The 17,075-nt window shown below is 35.6% G+C and overlaps 1 protein-coding gene across 1 annotated transcript in view; it reads right to left on the bottom strand.

Moving 5' to 3' along the window:
- LOC307168033 (snake venom 5'-nucleotidase-like) overlaps window positions 1-17,075 on the bottom strand; it is a 475,297-nt gene that overhangs the window by 457,764 nt on the left and 458 nt on the right. The window contains exons 2-5 of the mRNA XM_079887557.1: window positions 9,379-9,601; window positions 5,611-5,799; window positions 3,150-3,341; window positions 1,219-1,373 (exon numbers count right to left, since the gene is read on the bottom strand). Coding sequence (XP_079743683.1) covers window positions 1,219-1,373; window positions 3,150-3,341; window positions 5,611-5,799; window positions 9,379-9,601 — 759 coding nt within the window. The remainder of the gene's footprint in view (window positions 1-1,218; window positions 1,374-3,149; window positions 3,342-5,610; window positions 5,800-9,378; window positions 9,602-17,075) is intronic.

The following is a 17,075-nucleotide window of genomic DNA, read 5'->3' on the forward strand; positions in this document are numbered from 1 at the left end:
AAAATGCTATTGTAAACTAGATTAGTGGATAATTCAGCAGTAAAATTTACTCTAGAAAAATCACGAGTGCACAATAATTGTGTAAAATCTGAATATTTAGTGAAATATATATATTCTGACATATTTTCTCAGAATTGTGAGATATAAACTCACAATTGTGAGATATAAAGTCCAATTCTAAGGGGAAAAAAAGACAGACTTTTTTTTTTTTTTACCTCAGAATAGTTTATCTCACAATTCTGACTTTATAACACGCAATTGCGACTTTATATCATGCAATTCTGACTTTATATCTCCCAATTGCATATTATAAAGTCAGAATTACGTGATATAAAGTCGCAATTGCGAGAAAAAAAGTCAGAATTCTGACTTCATAAGATGCAATTGCGACTTTATTTCACGCAATTCTGACTTTATATCTCGCAATTCTGACTTTATAACATGCAATTGTGACTTTATTTCACGCAATTATGACTTTATATCTCGAAATTCTGAGAAATAAAGTCAGAATTGCGAGATGTAAACTCGCAATTGTGAGATAAAAAGTCGCAATTATCTTTTAAAATGTTTTATTCTGTGGCGGAAACAAGCTTCCATAGTGTGGAGCACTTTTTATGATGGGTGGATGCACTCTTTTGAGCTTCAAACTGATGGTTGCAATGGTTGCAAGTCTTGCAACCCACTGCCATTATGAAGCTCGGAAGCGTCAGGGTGTTTATTAATATAACTCCGATTGTATTGAAAGAAGAAAGTCATATACACCACCTAGGATGGCTTGAGGGTGAGTAAATCATGGGGTGATTTTTCATTTTAAAATGAACTACTCCTTTAAGTACTGGTGTCCTCTACATTGGACAAGTATGAAATCAATGCCCTGTTCTAAAAGACCAAACAGAAGTTGGTGTCATGGCGAACCCTCCAAACATTTGGTATCTCTGAAAAGCCCTGAATGTGCTCTTTACAGGCATCCAGTCTAAAAAACTAAAACTAAAATATAATGTCCACTACAGTGGACAAAAGTCTATTCCTGGGTTCCAGGAGGTTATCATTGAATGCATTTGAAGACGTTGAGGTTGAAATTTTTGTTCGTCATTTTTTGTAGAGTAAATGTAGAATTTGTCCCATCTAGAAGAACAATATGCTAAACAATGTTGTCAAAAAATTCCACCAAACTTTAACAGCAAATTTATCTGTCAAATCATAGACCTATTCACTCACCATGGCATCACAGATTAAATTTCCCAAATTACATTCACGAAATCGACATTCCTCAAAAGTTCCATTGAGATAGACAAGAGTCTGTCCTACATACTGAGAAGAGTAATTGGCCAGATTCTTCCTCCAATTGTCCACTTCAGCCTGAATGTCGGGATCTAGACAAAGTCGGATCACAGGTTGACAGGTTGAAACTGACATATCAAAAGGGCAATCCACAACAGTAATGCATCACATCTGATAGGTACATTGTAGTACAGGGGTGTCCAATCCTGCTCCTGGTCGGTCAACGTCCAACCCGCTCCAACACACCACCTTGGTAGTTTCTGGGCTGCATCCGAAAACTGGAAAATGCTGCTTTCAGAGGTAGCATTCTGTAGGAAGGCATCAAGGCACGTCTGAATGCAATGTTAGCTTCACTTTCTGTCTCCTAAGAGACCTTCATCTAAACGATTTTTGAAAGCAGCATAGATGTACCCTTCACTGCCTTTGATATCCCACAATCCTGTGCTTTCCATTCTGTGACAGTTGTCAAAGAAAGATGGCGTCTGAAAGTTGCGGTTGGTGGTCGTTCGTTTGTAAATGTACGTTTTTGACAACCGTTTTCCACTTTTGATGTCATCTTGAGGGTCATAGCATACTTGCATATTGTTGTCCTATTGTTAGCTTAACTGCTTCTATTGTTCTCATTTGTAAGTCGCTCTGGATAAAAGCGTCTGCTAAATGAATAAATGTATATCAATTTAAATTTCTAGAGAGAAATTACTACTGAAGTAATTAAATATTTGCTTAGTTTTCACCAAAGCTCTCTCTATTTTGCTGTACATCATTAAACCGTTACACTGCCTCAGAAGCTTGTCTGAAATCATTTTCGTGAGGTGCCTTCGTCCACAAACGCTGCCTGCAAAGTCAATGCCTGATAGAGCAGTGAAGCAACAAGTCAGCTTCCTAAGTATTCAGACGCAGCCTTTGTAATCCAGAAGATCTTGATTAGCTGGTTCAGGTGTGTTTAATTAGGGAAGTCTAGGGCTAATCCAGGAGCAGGATTGGACATGCCTATTATAGCAGTTTACTACAGCAGTTCCCAACTCAGTCCTGGGGACTCACCGCTCTGCACATTTTGTATGTGTCTCTTATCTGACACTCAGTTCAGTTCATGGAGCTCTTTAACAAACGGATGATCTGAATCAGGTGTGTTTGGGTCCCCAGGACTGCAGTTGAGTTGAAGTTCCAGTGAGTGCCCACATTTTCAGTGGTCCTGGTTCAGAAGTATATTTCCAGTTCATGTTCTCCAAAAGGATTTAGAAAAATTCTTCAATCAAGAGTTCTAAGACTTGAACTAAACCAACCAGTTCCAAAATAAATCACAACATTACAAACTTGAAGCAAATCCAGAAAAATCCAGAAAAACAAGATATTTCTTGCATTCGGGCAGGAAGTTATCTTCCCATGAAGCACTGCAAATAAAAATAAAATAAAACAATATGAAAACCACTGACTTGTAGTCATTAATTATGAAATGATATATCTGTTGGTAAAGACCGACTCAATGGCTTTGAAGGCTGCTGCTCAACTCCTTTGTTACAAATTTTATTTTCATGCGGGCAGAATTCAGCCATCGAGCACAGAAATTCTCCATGGTTGAATTTTTACTTCTGGAAGCCTAGTGTCCTATATCAGGGGTGCCCAACCCTGCTCCTGCCGATCGACTGTCCTGCACAATTCATCTCCAACCCTAATCAAACACACCTGACCAACCAATTAAGGTCTTCAGGATCACTTGAAAATTAAAGTCAGGTGTGTTTGATTAGGGTTGGAGATGAACTGTGCATGACAGTCGATCGGCAGGAGCAGGGTTGGGCACCCCTGTCCTATATGCTCTATTGATTTACCATGTGCCTTAAATCTTGTCTCAATGTTTAGAGTTTCCTTACCTGGTATTACTGAGCTATTCAGAAGAATTGGGTTGCCTGAATATTTCACCACTTTTGAATCAAAAGTCACTTTTAGGAATCCCAGATATTTTCCAAATGCAAAGGCCTGGACCACAGGAACCTTACGCCCATCCTCAGAATCGACCATGAACGGGTATGATCCTGCAGGAACCTCTGAGGACGGTGGATCTCCTACAGAGATGAGCACACAAAATGGATGAGTAAATATGTAAATCAAATACAGTATTGGTGTGTGCAAAAGTCCAAGGCACGTTAGATGGTTCACATAAACATTTGTTTCAAGGTGGTTATTTATATCTTTTGCTTTAGTGTGCCGTTTGAGTTACACTTATTTAAGATGTCCTTGTTGCAATGAAATTACACATTTAAGTAATATTAATTAACAACATGTACTTAAATGGTTTGGTTTAAAATGTGTTGTGTTGTATTATTTTCATGTTATCACTGTGAAGCTGCTTTGATACAATCAATATTGTAAAAAGCTCTATATAAATAAAGGTGACTTGACTTGACTATGGTTAGTTGCTTAATTGTGTATAATTTACTGTTATTATAAAGTACATGTAAGGTGTAACAAGGACTACAAAATGAAGTTATACTACACAGAATAATCAGCATTTTGGTTGTTGTAGGTAACAATCAATAGCAATGCTAACTAATATTGTTATAATTTATGTCCACCCATACTTTCAAGCAGGTTTATATTGAAATGTGAAGATTGTTTGTTAAATTTTATGTTAACCACATGAAAAATTTGTATTCTCAGTAATAACAACAAAAGTCACCAGTCTCAAATATATATTTGCTGTGTAGAAATGGCTTGGGTCTCAACTTTAATGTATGTCAGTGGGATTTTTTAAATAATTTTTATTTTATTTTAGCCAATCTTATCAACCAGGTGAAAGTCTTAAAAATATAAAACAATAACATCTCAGCAAATCATATGATTTGTGGCATCATTCATGCCCAAAGGACAAACATGAACACCCAGGTATAATACTTTAGGTATTATGTGGTATTAGTGGTTTATTCAGTATGAACAGTGGTAATGGTGATGCTTGCATAGACAAGACAAAGGCTGCAACAGGGCTGAGTAAAATGCTAATGAGCATTACTTGGCAGCCTGACCAGTTTCTGGAGTCAAAGGAAACTTTCATGTCAGCATTGTCCTGGTTAGCTGTTTGGGTCAAAATAAAACATAAAATGCAATTTCACCTTTAATCCATCCAGTGCCCATTGTCACAAAGCTCATGTGTTTTATCAATACACAGGTTAATCAAATTTAATGACAGTGGAAACAGAGGTGTATAGGCGCCACTTTGTTTGTTGTGAGATATAGCAAATTCACCTGTGCATACATAACCACTGTCATTTTTGAGGAACTGTGCATAAATACAGGATCCAAGAGACTGCAGCCCTGATCCCGGCTACTGTAATACGCAGAATTTACTCACTTAGAGCACATTTAAGAGACTGGAAATAGAGAAATCTAATCATGAGTGGGAATAACAGTCCCACACCTTTAACAAATAAACCTACACAATTTAGCTTCTAATTTGTGGATCTGGTGACACTGTGTGGACCTCTTTCTTTAGACTATATGAACATTTAACTGTACAACAACAACAAATACAGCACAGTTCAGATGAAAATGTTCCTCAGAGGCTAATCATGATATGTGCAGTGCTGGAGGCTACGGTCCACAGCATTTACACTGGTGTGTGTGTGTACACACACACACACACACACACACACACACACACACACACACACACACACACACACACACACACACACACACACCACACACACCACACACACACACACACACACACACACACACACACACACACACACACACACACACACACACACACACACACACACACACACACACACACACACACACACACACACACACACACACACACACACACACACACACACACACACACACACACACACACACACACACACACACACACACACACACACACACACACACACACACACACACACACACACACACACACACACACACACACACACACACACACACACACACACAGTATATGGCCAGTCACAGGTGAAGCGAATATCGTTGATCATTTCCAAACAAGGCCACATATTAAGGTTTGTAAGAACCATCAGTTCTCGTAATCAGCGTGTTGGGTGCAGGAATAAAGATCGGAGCGACTTTGACAAGGGCCAAACTGTTATGGCAAGGCGACTGGATCAGTCAGCGCACTTGCACACATTAATAGGGTGCAACAGGGCTAAAGGCACACCTTAAGGTAAATGTGCTTTTCACTAATCCAATAGTGTATAATTGCAGAGAAACTGATTAGAAAATTACATAATAAGTGTAACCTGACGTTCTTGGATGAGTAATAATTATACATATAACTCACGCACATTGCGGCAATTATATGATACATACCTGTGAACAAGAATGTATTGGTGTGCCCTCCAATCACAACATCCACTCCTCGAACTTTCTTTGCAATCTTTTGGTCCACTGCGAAGCCAGAATGTCCAAGGGCAATGATCTTATTAACACCCAAAGCAGTGAGCTTGTCCACTTGAAGCTGTAAAGCAGTAACCTCATCCTGAAACTGGAGATGAGGGCCTGTAAAACCATTTAAATATGGAAAAAACACCATCATATTACTGCAGGGTGTAACATAACCTGAATATCAATATATCCACCCTAATATGTTTAAATGTGCCACCAAGGCTGGTCAATCACTCTCAATTGAATGTGATCAGCAGATATGGGCTGGATTAATGGAGGTAGAATGTAAGAAAAGGAGATTAAAGCTTTATTTGTTGGTGCCATGGTGATAGAAAGAATATATATACGTATATATTAAAGTTTCAGTTTAATAAATAGAAATAAATGCACAGTATATCATTGTCCCAACACTCTTATATCTTTATATTAGCTGATGATATGCTGCATGTTGCTTTATTTACAAAAACATGTAACTGTATTGTAGTGATTTTTTATTTTGAAACTTTATTCATTTAAGTTTCAGACATGCATATTTTTGCAGATTATTAAATAGAAATAAATGCACCATCTATCATTGTCCCAACACTCTTAAGTCTTTGAATTAACAACTTACAACTTTGAGTAGAACATCCTTGAGGAATTTAAGGCAATAGTTTTCCATGTTTTCTAAGTATACTCATCTAATTACATTTTACAGTGTATATATTGTGAATATATTTGTCAATATACGAAAAGTGGCAATTCCTTATGTATTATTCAAGATATTCCTCTTCTCAGATTGATGACAGCAGCAACTGCTTGTCTAATATCATTGCTGATTTCTTTCCTTCTTGGCATTGTGTTAACACACTCAGACCAGCAAACTGCCCAAACTTCTGCTTTTACTGAGGTGATCACACTTGGTGATGATCATCAGTCAATCAAATACATTTGATTAGTAGTGCTGATCGTGATCCTTCAGAAATCATTCTAATATGCTGATTTGCAGCTAATTTATTATCAATTATTATTGGTGCTCAGTTATTAAAAATGGTCTTTATTACTAATGTAACCTCCGTTCCCTGATGGAGGGAATGAGACATTGTGTAAAATGAAAGACACTAGGGGTCACACTTCGGAGACCCAAACCCATCTGATACTTCAGAAAAGGCCAATGAGAACTGGCGAGTGAAATTTGCATGCCACTCCCCCATCATACGGGTATAAAGGAGTGCCGTGCATCTACTCATTCAGGTTTGTGCTGAGGAGCAGAGACAGTGCCCCTGCCATTTCAGTGGACCGTTCAGAGTCAGGAATGGAAGTTACATTAGTAACCAAGATGTTCCCTTTCTGTCGCTCACTTTGATGTTATGTCGAATGAGACACATTGAGGGTCCTTTTACTAAACGCCACAACTACAGAACAAGAGCTGGTGGTTCAGATGCTAGCAGGCTTTCGCATGCCACAATGACAAGTGCAGCTATGCTGTCTCTGAACATTCCAACGCCCAGGGTAAATAACATCAGGTCTCCCTGTCAAGGTTTCCTCTTGGCTTTTCAAAGAAAGGATTTTGAAGCCAGTGCTAAAGCGGTCTCATAAACCCCATTAACGCCAGTGGTTGCTACAGGAACTGTCATGCCCAAAGGTGCTGAATTAAGAAGTCATTTAAGTCAGGTTTATTTGTATAGCATGTTTTACAATACACAACATTTCAAAGAAGCTTTACAGATAATATTACTATATTATATGTGTCATTATAAAAATTTGGTTTTGTGGTACAAGAGTACAAGTAAAAGTATTTTTTTATCAGGGAGCTGCTAGAATGTTATTCTTTAGTCCTTTAGTTTCCCAGTGAGCAAGCAAGACGATGGGCAGACCTGACTAATGCAGTGTAACTATGAGTTGAGGAATGGAATGAATTGGTTAAAAATATGAGTCTGTAGTCTAGAGTTAAAGGGTTATGAACCCCCTATTTCAGAATGGTTTACACTACTGGTCAACATTTTGGAATAATAAAGATATTTGTATGTTTTTCAAAGAAATCTATTATTGATCACCAAGACTGCATTTATTAAATACAGTAAAAACATTAACATTGTGAAATTCAAAAGAACTGTTTTCTATTTAATTCAATTTAATGCATCCTCTTAAAATAAATGTAATTTCTTTTTCTTTCTACCCAAACTTTTGAATGGCATTGTATCATGGTTTCCACAAAATATGAAGCTAATTAAACTGTTTTCAACATTGAAGAAAAGAAATTAATAATTTTACCTAGCAAGGACGTATTAAATTGAATTAAATTAGAAAGTGACATTAAAAACATTTATAATGTTACAAAAAAGTTTCTATTAAAAAAATTATGTTCTTTTAAACAAAGAATTGATTATTGATTAGAAAATTACTAAGCAGCAAAAAATGGTTCCATATCTGTTGCTCACTTCGATGTTGTGTCAAATGAGAGACGTTATAAGGGTCGCACTTGGGAGCACTAAACACCTCTGATACTTAAGAAAATGTATTTACTAAATGCAGTCTTGGTGATCAATAATAGACTTCTTTGAAAAACATAAAAATATCTTTATTATTCCAAAATGTTGACCAGTAGTTTAAACCATTCTGAAATAGGGGGTTTCATAACCCTTTAACTCTAGACTACAGACTCATCTTTTTAACACATATAACTTGTAACTTGTGTCACATATAACACAAATATAATTTGACACATATAATATAGTAATATTATCTGTAAAGCTGCTTTGAAATGTTGTGTATTGTAAAACATGCTATACAATAAACCTGACTTGAATGACTTCTTAATTCAGCACCTTTGGGCATGACAGTTCCTGTAGCAACCAAATTACGCAAAGAAAATATATTTCCATATATTTATGATCAATATTTTAAATTGTGTAATGCAATGAAAGATATACAGAATAACATTGTGTTAATATATTACAATATATTGAATAATACATAAGGAATTGCAGCTTTTCATACATTGAAAAAATGTGATGATATGCTATGTTATTGTAATATGCATTCATGTGAGTTATTTTCACGCAACTGAGTTATGTTTCTGCTACAAAAAGTTGTACTGGTATTACTTAAGGGTGCATGTTGAAAATTAATTAATTGAGTTCAAAATACTCATGCAAATAGTTGCATAAATTGGTTGAGCTAAACCAAGGCAGTATTTTTTACAGTGTGTGGAAACTGATAGACTTAAATATCTCAAGCATGTTTTACACAAAGTTGTAAGTTGTTAATACAAAGACACACAAAAGAGTGTTGGGACAATGATAGACCGCTTCGTTTGAAGTCAGTCACCATTACTGTGATCATTGTTTGTTTTAGTTTTGACCCTTGACTTTTTTAATGTTAGTTTTTCTCAGGCTGCTGTAACTGTGTGTAAGGCACATTTGCTATGGAAAAGAAAAGGAAATGTCTATGAATGATCTCTATGAATTTTGAGTATTTTGAACAACTAATTTGTGTTTGACCAATCAGACTTTACATGTTTTCAACATGCAACCTTAAGTAATACCAACACAACTTTCCTCGTGAATGCAACTCAGATACCTTGAATAGTAGAAACATAACTCAATTGAGTGAAAAAAACTTGAATACACATTATATACTATACTGTCACATATTTTTAAATAAATTAAAAGTGTAAATAAATGATTAACTGAGTGTAATAAAGTATCTTACCTGGTTGAGACAAAGCAGGGGTCTCCACTGATGTGTAGCCAACAACACCTACTTTCTCCGAGTTAACAGTGAAGATTTTATATGGGAAAAAGTAGCCGCTGATCTGAGAAGCAAATGTCTGATCGGCTTTAATATTTGCGCTGAGAATAGTGCAGTTCACTTTCTGAAGAAAAGGTTTCACGAGGCCGTCCACTCCATTGTCAAACTCATGATTTCCTAAGGCCTAAAGCATCATACACAAAAACAATTTTTTATGCAGTAAAATGGCATATACAGTCAAACCAAACCAGACACCAGATATAATTTGATGTTTTTTTTACTAGTGGGTGCAGGACACTATAGTTCCCTTTCGAAAGGGAACTCGCACTGCGTCGATGACGCTATAGGGAACGCCCTCCACGTGAACCGGTGTCTGAAAAGCTATCCAATCACGGCAATCGAATTTGTCCGGCGACAGCCTATGACGTCACTACTAGTGCGACCCGGAAGTATAAAAGGGGTGCCTAGAGAACATGTCATCCTCTTTTCATCTTCCGGGACTGTTTTGTCTGATTTGCAATCACCTGAAAAAGGTAAGAAGAACAATTATGGAAAAGTGATAAGCGTTTCAAGAGGTGTGTGGATCCGTGTCTCAGGTATCTGACACTAGATGACACACACAACTTATGCGTTTATTGTTTGGGCGAAGAGCACGCATGATCAGCTCTTGAGAGACCTGATTGTGCAGAATGTGAGAGTTTTCCTCTAAGAAAACCATTTCAGACCTTTGCCATAGCGCCATCGACGTAGTGCGAGTTCCCTTTCGAAAGGGAACATCTAGGTTACAACTGTAACCTCTGTTCCCTTTACTGTATGTAAGTGAGGATAGCACAATAAAGTAAACTGTGACATATTATACCAACAATTCTTCATACAGTGGACATACTACCAGTAAAAAAAAAAAAAAAAAATTATTCACAAATTATTCAGACACTTTGACCTGACCATGTTTTGCTGAAGTGTGTTTTCTTTAATTGCTAATGCTCTTTTTACACACAGACTGAACACAATGAAGCATTGCTTGGTAATTGGTTGAGCTAAACTGGTATTATCTAAGTGTGTAGTTAAATTTAACAGCTGAAAGATATTCAACCTTATTCATCTGTGAGAAAGTCTAACAGAAGGATGGCCAAAACCAGTCAAATATCAACTGATTTGATAACTCTGAGTTCTTGTCATATTTTATTACCATTTTCTAAACTATAGCGAATAAACTGTGATAATGTGAAAAATGTTGAAGGTGTCAAAATACATTTTGGTTTGACTGTATGTCATGAACATAACATCAGCTTAAGGCACAGGTTAGTATTTATATTTTTGTACAATTTGTATGCATGCACCAGTAATTAAAACTATTTTTGACCTTTTTACAGCAGAAGTGTAACTGCAGTTTGGTCTTTTCTACGCACATCAAATAATTTTCTGTAAGGTGCTGGATCAGATAATGTCATTAACCATAAGAAAAAAAGGATGCTTGCACACTTACTGTAGAATAACAAAGGCTAAATATTCAAAAACATGAATGCATAATCTTTATAGTTATTAATTGAATACTATGTTTGAAGCATAAAGTAAAGTGTGTGAAACTCCTAATGATCTACAGTATATGCAAATAATAAAAACAATAACAATACTTAACATGAGAGAAAGGTCAGAAATAATCTGGATTACTGTACAATAAACTAATAAAATATGATAACACCACTAAAGATCCATAGTTTCCAGTCTTATGAGCTTCATGAGGTATTTTTCAAAGACTCTCTATAAACTATATATCAGACCAAACAATAAATAAAAGGGCTTTCCCATCTCCTTTTTCTTGTGAGATTTTAAATTGTTCGGTTTGTTCTTATTGTGTGATCACAGAGTGTTTGTTATCCTGATGGTGTTTTGTCTTCATTTGGTAAGATTTCAGGTATTCGCCCAGTCACTTTTGGACCATTACCATTAAATAAAAGACACATTTGAAATTGCAATAACTGTAGACATAATAGTAAGTTCAGAAGATTGTATTCCTGAGTTGTAAAAAACATGGCGAGTTTTACTCTAGATTTCCAATTTCATTTTCCAATAGAATACAAAAGAACTGTGTTTTTCAATCCTGCAAAATTGGTAAAAATCATGCATCCCTGGTACTACTGATTTTTAAACTTAGAAATTTCACTGTAAATTCTTTTCAATGTATGCATTTAAATTTGGCCATATGTACAAGTTCTATAATTCTGTTCTATCAAAAATATAAGTCCAAAATTATCTTCTTTTTTTCCCATCAAACACTCTGTTTAATGCACTCCTCATCTACAGCACTTTAAATGAATCACAGAATGAGAAAAGAAGAATTCACCCAACCATATCTTAACTTTCTTTGACAGTGGGTGATGTGGTACCATTCGGGAATCTACATTTGGGAAACACCTTTTCTGTTTATGTTCCACAAGTTTGAATCCCACTACACCTGAACAGGTGCTCTGTCCACTGTAATGAAGACTCCAGTGGCTCATGGGCACCTGTCCAGTACGTCCTGTCCACTTCTGCTCTACATTTCGTCAATAATAATATGAGGAAAATATCCCTTTGGCACCTATGGTGATGGAAAACCTGTCAACACTTTTGACGCCTGGATGAATCATGAGTCACTGTGATGAGCAACAAACTAAAGTTTTATTTTATGTCTGAATACTAGAATGGTTCCTGTAATCTGTTCACTGTGTGAAAAAACCTGAACTGGAACTAATTTTACACGAATAGAACACACTTTTACAAGATGTTGCATTTGGCCCTGTGACCTGTATACAGTTGCCATCAAAATTATTCAACCCCCTTGACCTGAAAGTCATTTTGCTGCCGAGAACAAAGCTTTACGAAAACAATTCAACAAAGGCATCAGTGAACGTTTATTAATACACATTTGAGGGATTCAGAGAATGTAAAGTTGATGAAAAATTAAAAAAAAAATCAAATTGGTTCTAAACATTAATGTAGAAATTATTCAACCCCCAAGTCAAATTTAGTGCAAAAAAGACTTACACTTCCTGCGACAGCAAATTTTAAAGTTATGAATAAGGCTGCCAGCTGTGTCTTTAGAAACTTGTAGTGTTTTGAAAATCTTGTAGCCATAGACTTTCTAATGTAATAAAACAATTTGTTCTCTATAGATTTTGTGAGAGCTTCTTTGACTTGGCCGTTTTTGCAACTAAACGTTAGCAAATGTATGGGTTAAATGTATCTATGTGTAACTAACAACTCAAGCTAATTCAGGTTTGTTATAGAGTTTCCAAAGGCTTAATTGTGTTTTGACACAATTTTGTACCATACCATGCAAATAAGTGACTTAAAAAGAGTTGAATAGGGGTTGAATAATTTTGATTGCAACTGTACAAGCTTGTATAGCGAGTTTGTTTAAATATATGAAATACAGTACCTGTAAAAAGTTTGGAAACATTACATTTTTAAAATCTTTTTAAAAAAGCTTTCAATGCTCGCCAAGGCTGAATACAGTAAAACAGTTATATTGCAAAAAAAAAAAAAAAAAACCTTTTCTATTTGAATATACAGTATTTTAAAATTTAATTTATTCCTGTGATTAAAGCTGTAATTTCAGCATCATTACTCCAGTCTTCAGTGTCACATGATCCTTCAGAAAACATTCTGATATGCTGATCTGATGCTCAAGAAACATTTCTTATTATTTTTTATTAATGTTGATAACAGTGCTGCTTAACATTTTTGTGAAAATGGTGATAGTTTCTTCGGGATTCTTTGATGAACACTTTTGAAATTTTTTAGTGTGAAATTACAGTATATTCCAGATTAATAATTGCATGACACAGTATTTCACAGTAATTCCACAGTAGGACTTTGCATCTAACTGCACTCTTGGAAATTTCTTTTCCAAGATCTACAATATCATACTGTATTTCTACAGTGCACATGTACTATGAAGGTACCCAGCATGCAGTGTGGCATGAACAGATTACGCTGTGGAGTTTCTTGATTCTTGTTGTTTTTTTATCTTTGCTAACTTATTAACTTATTTTAGGTTCATTTTTAGCAGTTTGTGTATTTTGTAATGTCCAGAATTTATTTTAACGCGAATAATAGTATAGTTTGACTTGCAGCCAATTATCTTATTTTATTTTCTAGTCTGTCATTGTTTTAACAAATGTTTTCATTTGTCACACTTCTGACTTGGCTAGATCAGAAATTATAATATGAATATACAAGGTCCAAGATCCCAAACTAATGAAACAATAATCACCATTACAGTGACTTACAATATACTAAACAATATAATTTCTTACAGTGGCATGACAACTTAATAATGTGATTTTACAGTAAAACAAGAGCAGTAAATTACTGTGATGTCAGCATAATGTTGCTGTTGATTAACAGCAATTTGACCCATCAATTTAATTGATAAATAAAAGTATTAATTCCTCTCTTTTTTAAAAAGGTGACATATCATTCAAATTGGACTTTTTCCGTGTTTAAGTGCTACAGTTGAGTCCCCGGTGCATCTACCAACCCAGTAAACGTGAAAAGTGACAACCCAGTAACTTTGTTTTGGCAAGCCTTTCTCTCCAAGCATGTCAAAAATAAGCTGATCAGATTTCGCTCCCCTTCTGACGTAGGAAGGGGATCTTATTATAATATTATTAATCTGCACGCTTAATCTGCACGCTTCCACCCACAGCGCTGCCATTTGGTTTTCGCATGAGACAACAGTGTAACCAGTTCTAACGCAATGGCAACAGTTCGAGCAAAGCATGCAAACGGTTCTGTCGTTGGCTGCACAGACTAGCACTGAACACTATTTGACCAAAAAATGTCACAGCTGTCTTATAAAGTCCTCAGGGAACTCTGTCAACTTGTGTTAAAGTTAAACATGACATGCAATGTGGACATAATGTAACTCCACAACAACTACATAAATGTATCCACTAACCATTCAGAAACGTCCAGGTGCGTCTAAAAGTTGCATCCTCTTCCTGAGTCTCTCCGTAAGGCTTCACTCCACTACTGGTTATTAATGAGATTTTGGATGAGTGACACACAAAAAATTTGACAAGCTATAAGAAATGATCTGGAGGCTATTTTGTGCTGAAATTTCCCAGACACATTCTGGGGACACCATAGATTTATATTACATCTTGTGAAAGGGGGCATAATATCACCTTTGAATCTTACCACAAATGTTTGAATGACATCGTTGTTTCTATTAAAATGTTAAGCAGCAAAAACTGTTTCCAACATTGATAATGATAATAATGAATGTTTCTTGAGCAGCAAAATCAGCATATTGGAATGATTTCTGAAGGATCATAAAGACTGGAGTAGGGAGTGGGGACGGTTGCAACACTTTTTGCAGTTCCTAGAGTTTCTCAGAGACTGTTTGTATTGGAAAGCCAAAATTTCAATACGATACATGCTACAACATGTGTGCATATGATAATATACTTACAGTTTATACTTGAATGGAAAAATGTTGCAACCGACCCCCGTCCACGGGGCAGTTGCAACATTCATTAAAATTACAATTAAATTGGCTGTATAAAGACAAAGACTAGTAAAAGGACTAACATTGGTAAATTATTACAATACATTTGATCTACAATTTTTCTTAAAAATCTAAATCAATACTGTGTAACAGTGACCGAATGCTGGACCTAAAAAAGAAGATGAATATTGTGTCCAACAACGTCCCACCTATAAACTTTAAAGGGCAGAAGGAAGAAAGTTTTATTTTTATTTTCCAGGGAGGAAAAGATATGTGGAGGAGTTTATTAACATCTGCCACTGCACTGCCTGTGATGACCTCGCCATAATGAAGGGATTTTGTTGACGATGAGATATGATTCGTTGGTTTCATTTTCATGGAATATTAGTTTGTATTCCTCAGTAACCTGTTTCCTTTGATCTAGTTTCCCGCCATTATCTGTTGTCATGGAGTTTAATTCCACGAGCACAGCTGTCTTCATTTAGTTCATTATCTCAGTGCCACAGTTTGTTTCAGTCCTTGTCCAGTATTGTTTGTGTTATGTTTGATACATGCTGTCCCATACTGTTTGGAAGCTATACTTCTGTTTATTAAATATCTACTTTATTTTGTAACTGTAATCTAACTGTTTTCATCTTCATTGGACCTGAAGCATGACACACTGAAATATAATAATGCTTCTAAGAACTTCTGTAAAAGCTTACAGAACTGTGTGTTTAAAGGGTTAGCTCACCCATAAACAAATTTTCTGTCATTAATTGCTCACCCTCATGTCGTTCCAAACCCATAAGACCTTCGTTCATCTTCGGAACACAAATTAAGATATTTTTCATGAAATTGGAAAGCTTTCTGTCCCTCCATTGACTGCAACATTATTACCATTTTCAAGGCCCAGAAAGGTAGTAAAGACATAGTTAAAATGTTCCATACAGTGGTTCAACCTTAATGTTATAAAGCGACGAGAATACTTTTTGTGCGCAAAAAACAAAAAACAAATAGCGACGAACTTATGGGTTTGGAACGACATGAGGGTCAAGTCAAGTCCCCTTTATTTATATAGCGCTTTTTACAATACAGATTGCTTCAAAGCAGCTTTACAGTGATAACAGGAAAATAATGCAACAGTTTGTTTCAGAAGAAAATAGCGTCACAGTCCATTTTAAGTAAGTTCAGTGATGGTTAATTTTTGTTGTAAAAAAGTTAGTAATTTAGTTATATATATATATATATATATATATATACAGTATACGCTCTGGATAAAACAGTGATGTCATCGTCCAGCTCAGTTCAGTTCTCATATAATGGTGTCAATGCAGGCAGATCAATAATATTGTTGAATATTAAATGTTCCCAACTAAGCAAGCCAAAAGCCAAAGTTTACAGTGGTAATTAATTAACAGGGTGAGTAATTAATGACAGAAATTTCATTTTTGGGTGAACTAACCCTTTAAGTGCATGTTGGAATATATTCTTATATATATATATATATATTTGCAAGGTTATGTGGCAAATGGCAAAGTATTTTGCATCAGACCTCAGTGTCCTGCCTTTATGCTTCACTATGTTTGATGTTAACAATAGAACAGAGGGACACTCCTACTCTGCATTTCTTCTCTTGTGGCATACTGAAAACACACACAAAAAAAGAAATGACCTGACTTCACAATGCTTTATGAAAACAGATTAGACAGCATGTAAAAAATACTTTTATAACTTTAAATCAATTTTTTGCAGAAGGAATGGTTACATGTGAATGCATTTAACTAGGAAGGAAGAGGGGTTAACAGAGCATGTGTAACATAAATATTATCTCTCTCTAGCTCATTCCTGATTGCAGTGCAACCATTGCAACACACTCTCCACTAATGATGCTGAAAATTTAACTTTGTAATCACAGGAATGAATTACATGTTTATATGTATTCAAATAGAAAACAATCATTTTAAATTGTAATAATATTTTACAATATTCCCGTTTTTATTGTATTTTTTGATTAATTGAATGCAGCCTTGCATTTACTTTTTTTACGGCATCCTCAATTGCATACTTTTTAAATTGTTGCTCCATGCACAAGGATACACACATATTGTAACTTTCAAAGAGCGCATCAAGCGTTATTGTCTTAGTCCAGACGTTTTCAATTATTTAACTACAAACAAAT

This window comes from Squalius cephalus (genome assembly GCF_949319135.1).
Source record: "Squalius cephalus genome assembly, chromosome: 12".
Lineage (NCBI taxonomy): Eukaryota > Metazoa > Chordata > Actinopteri > Cypriniformes > Leuciscidae > Squalius > Squalius cephalus.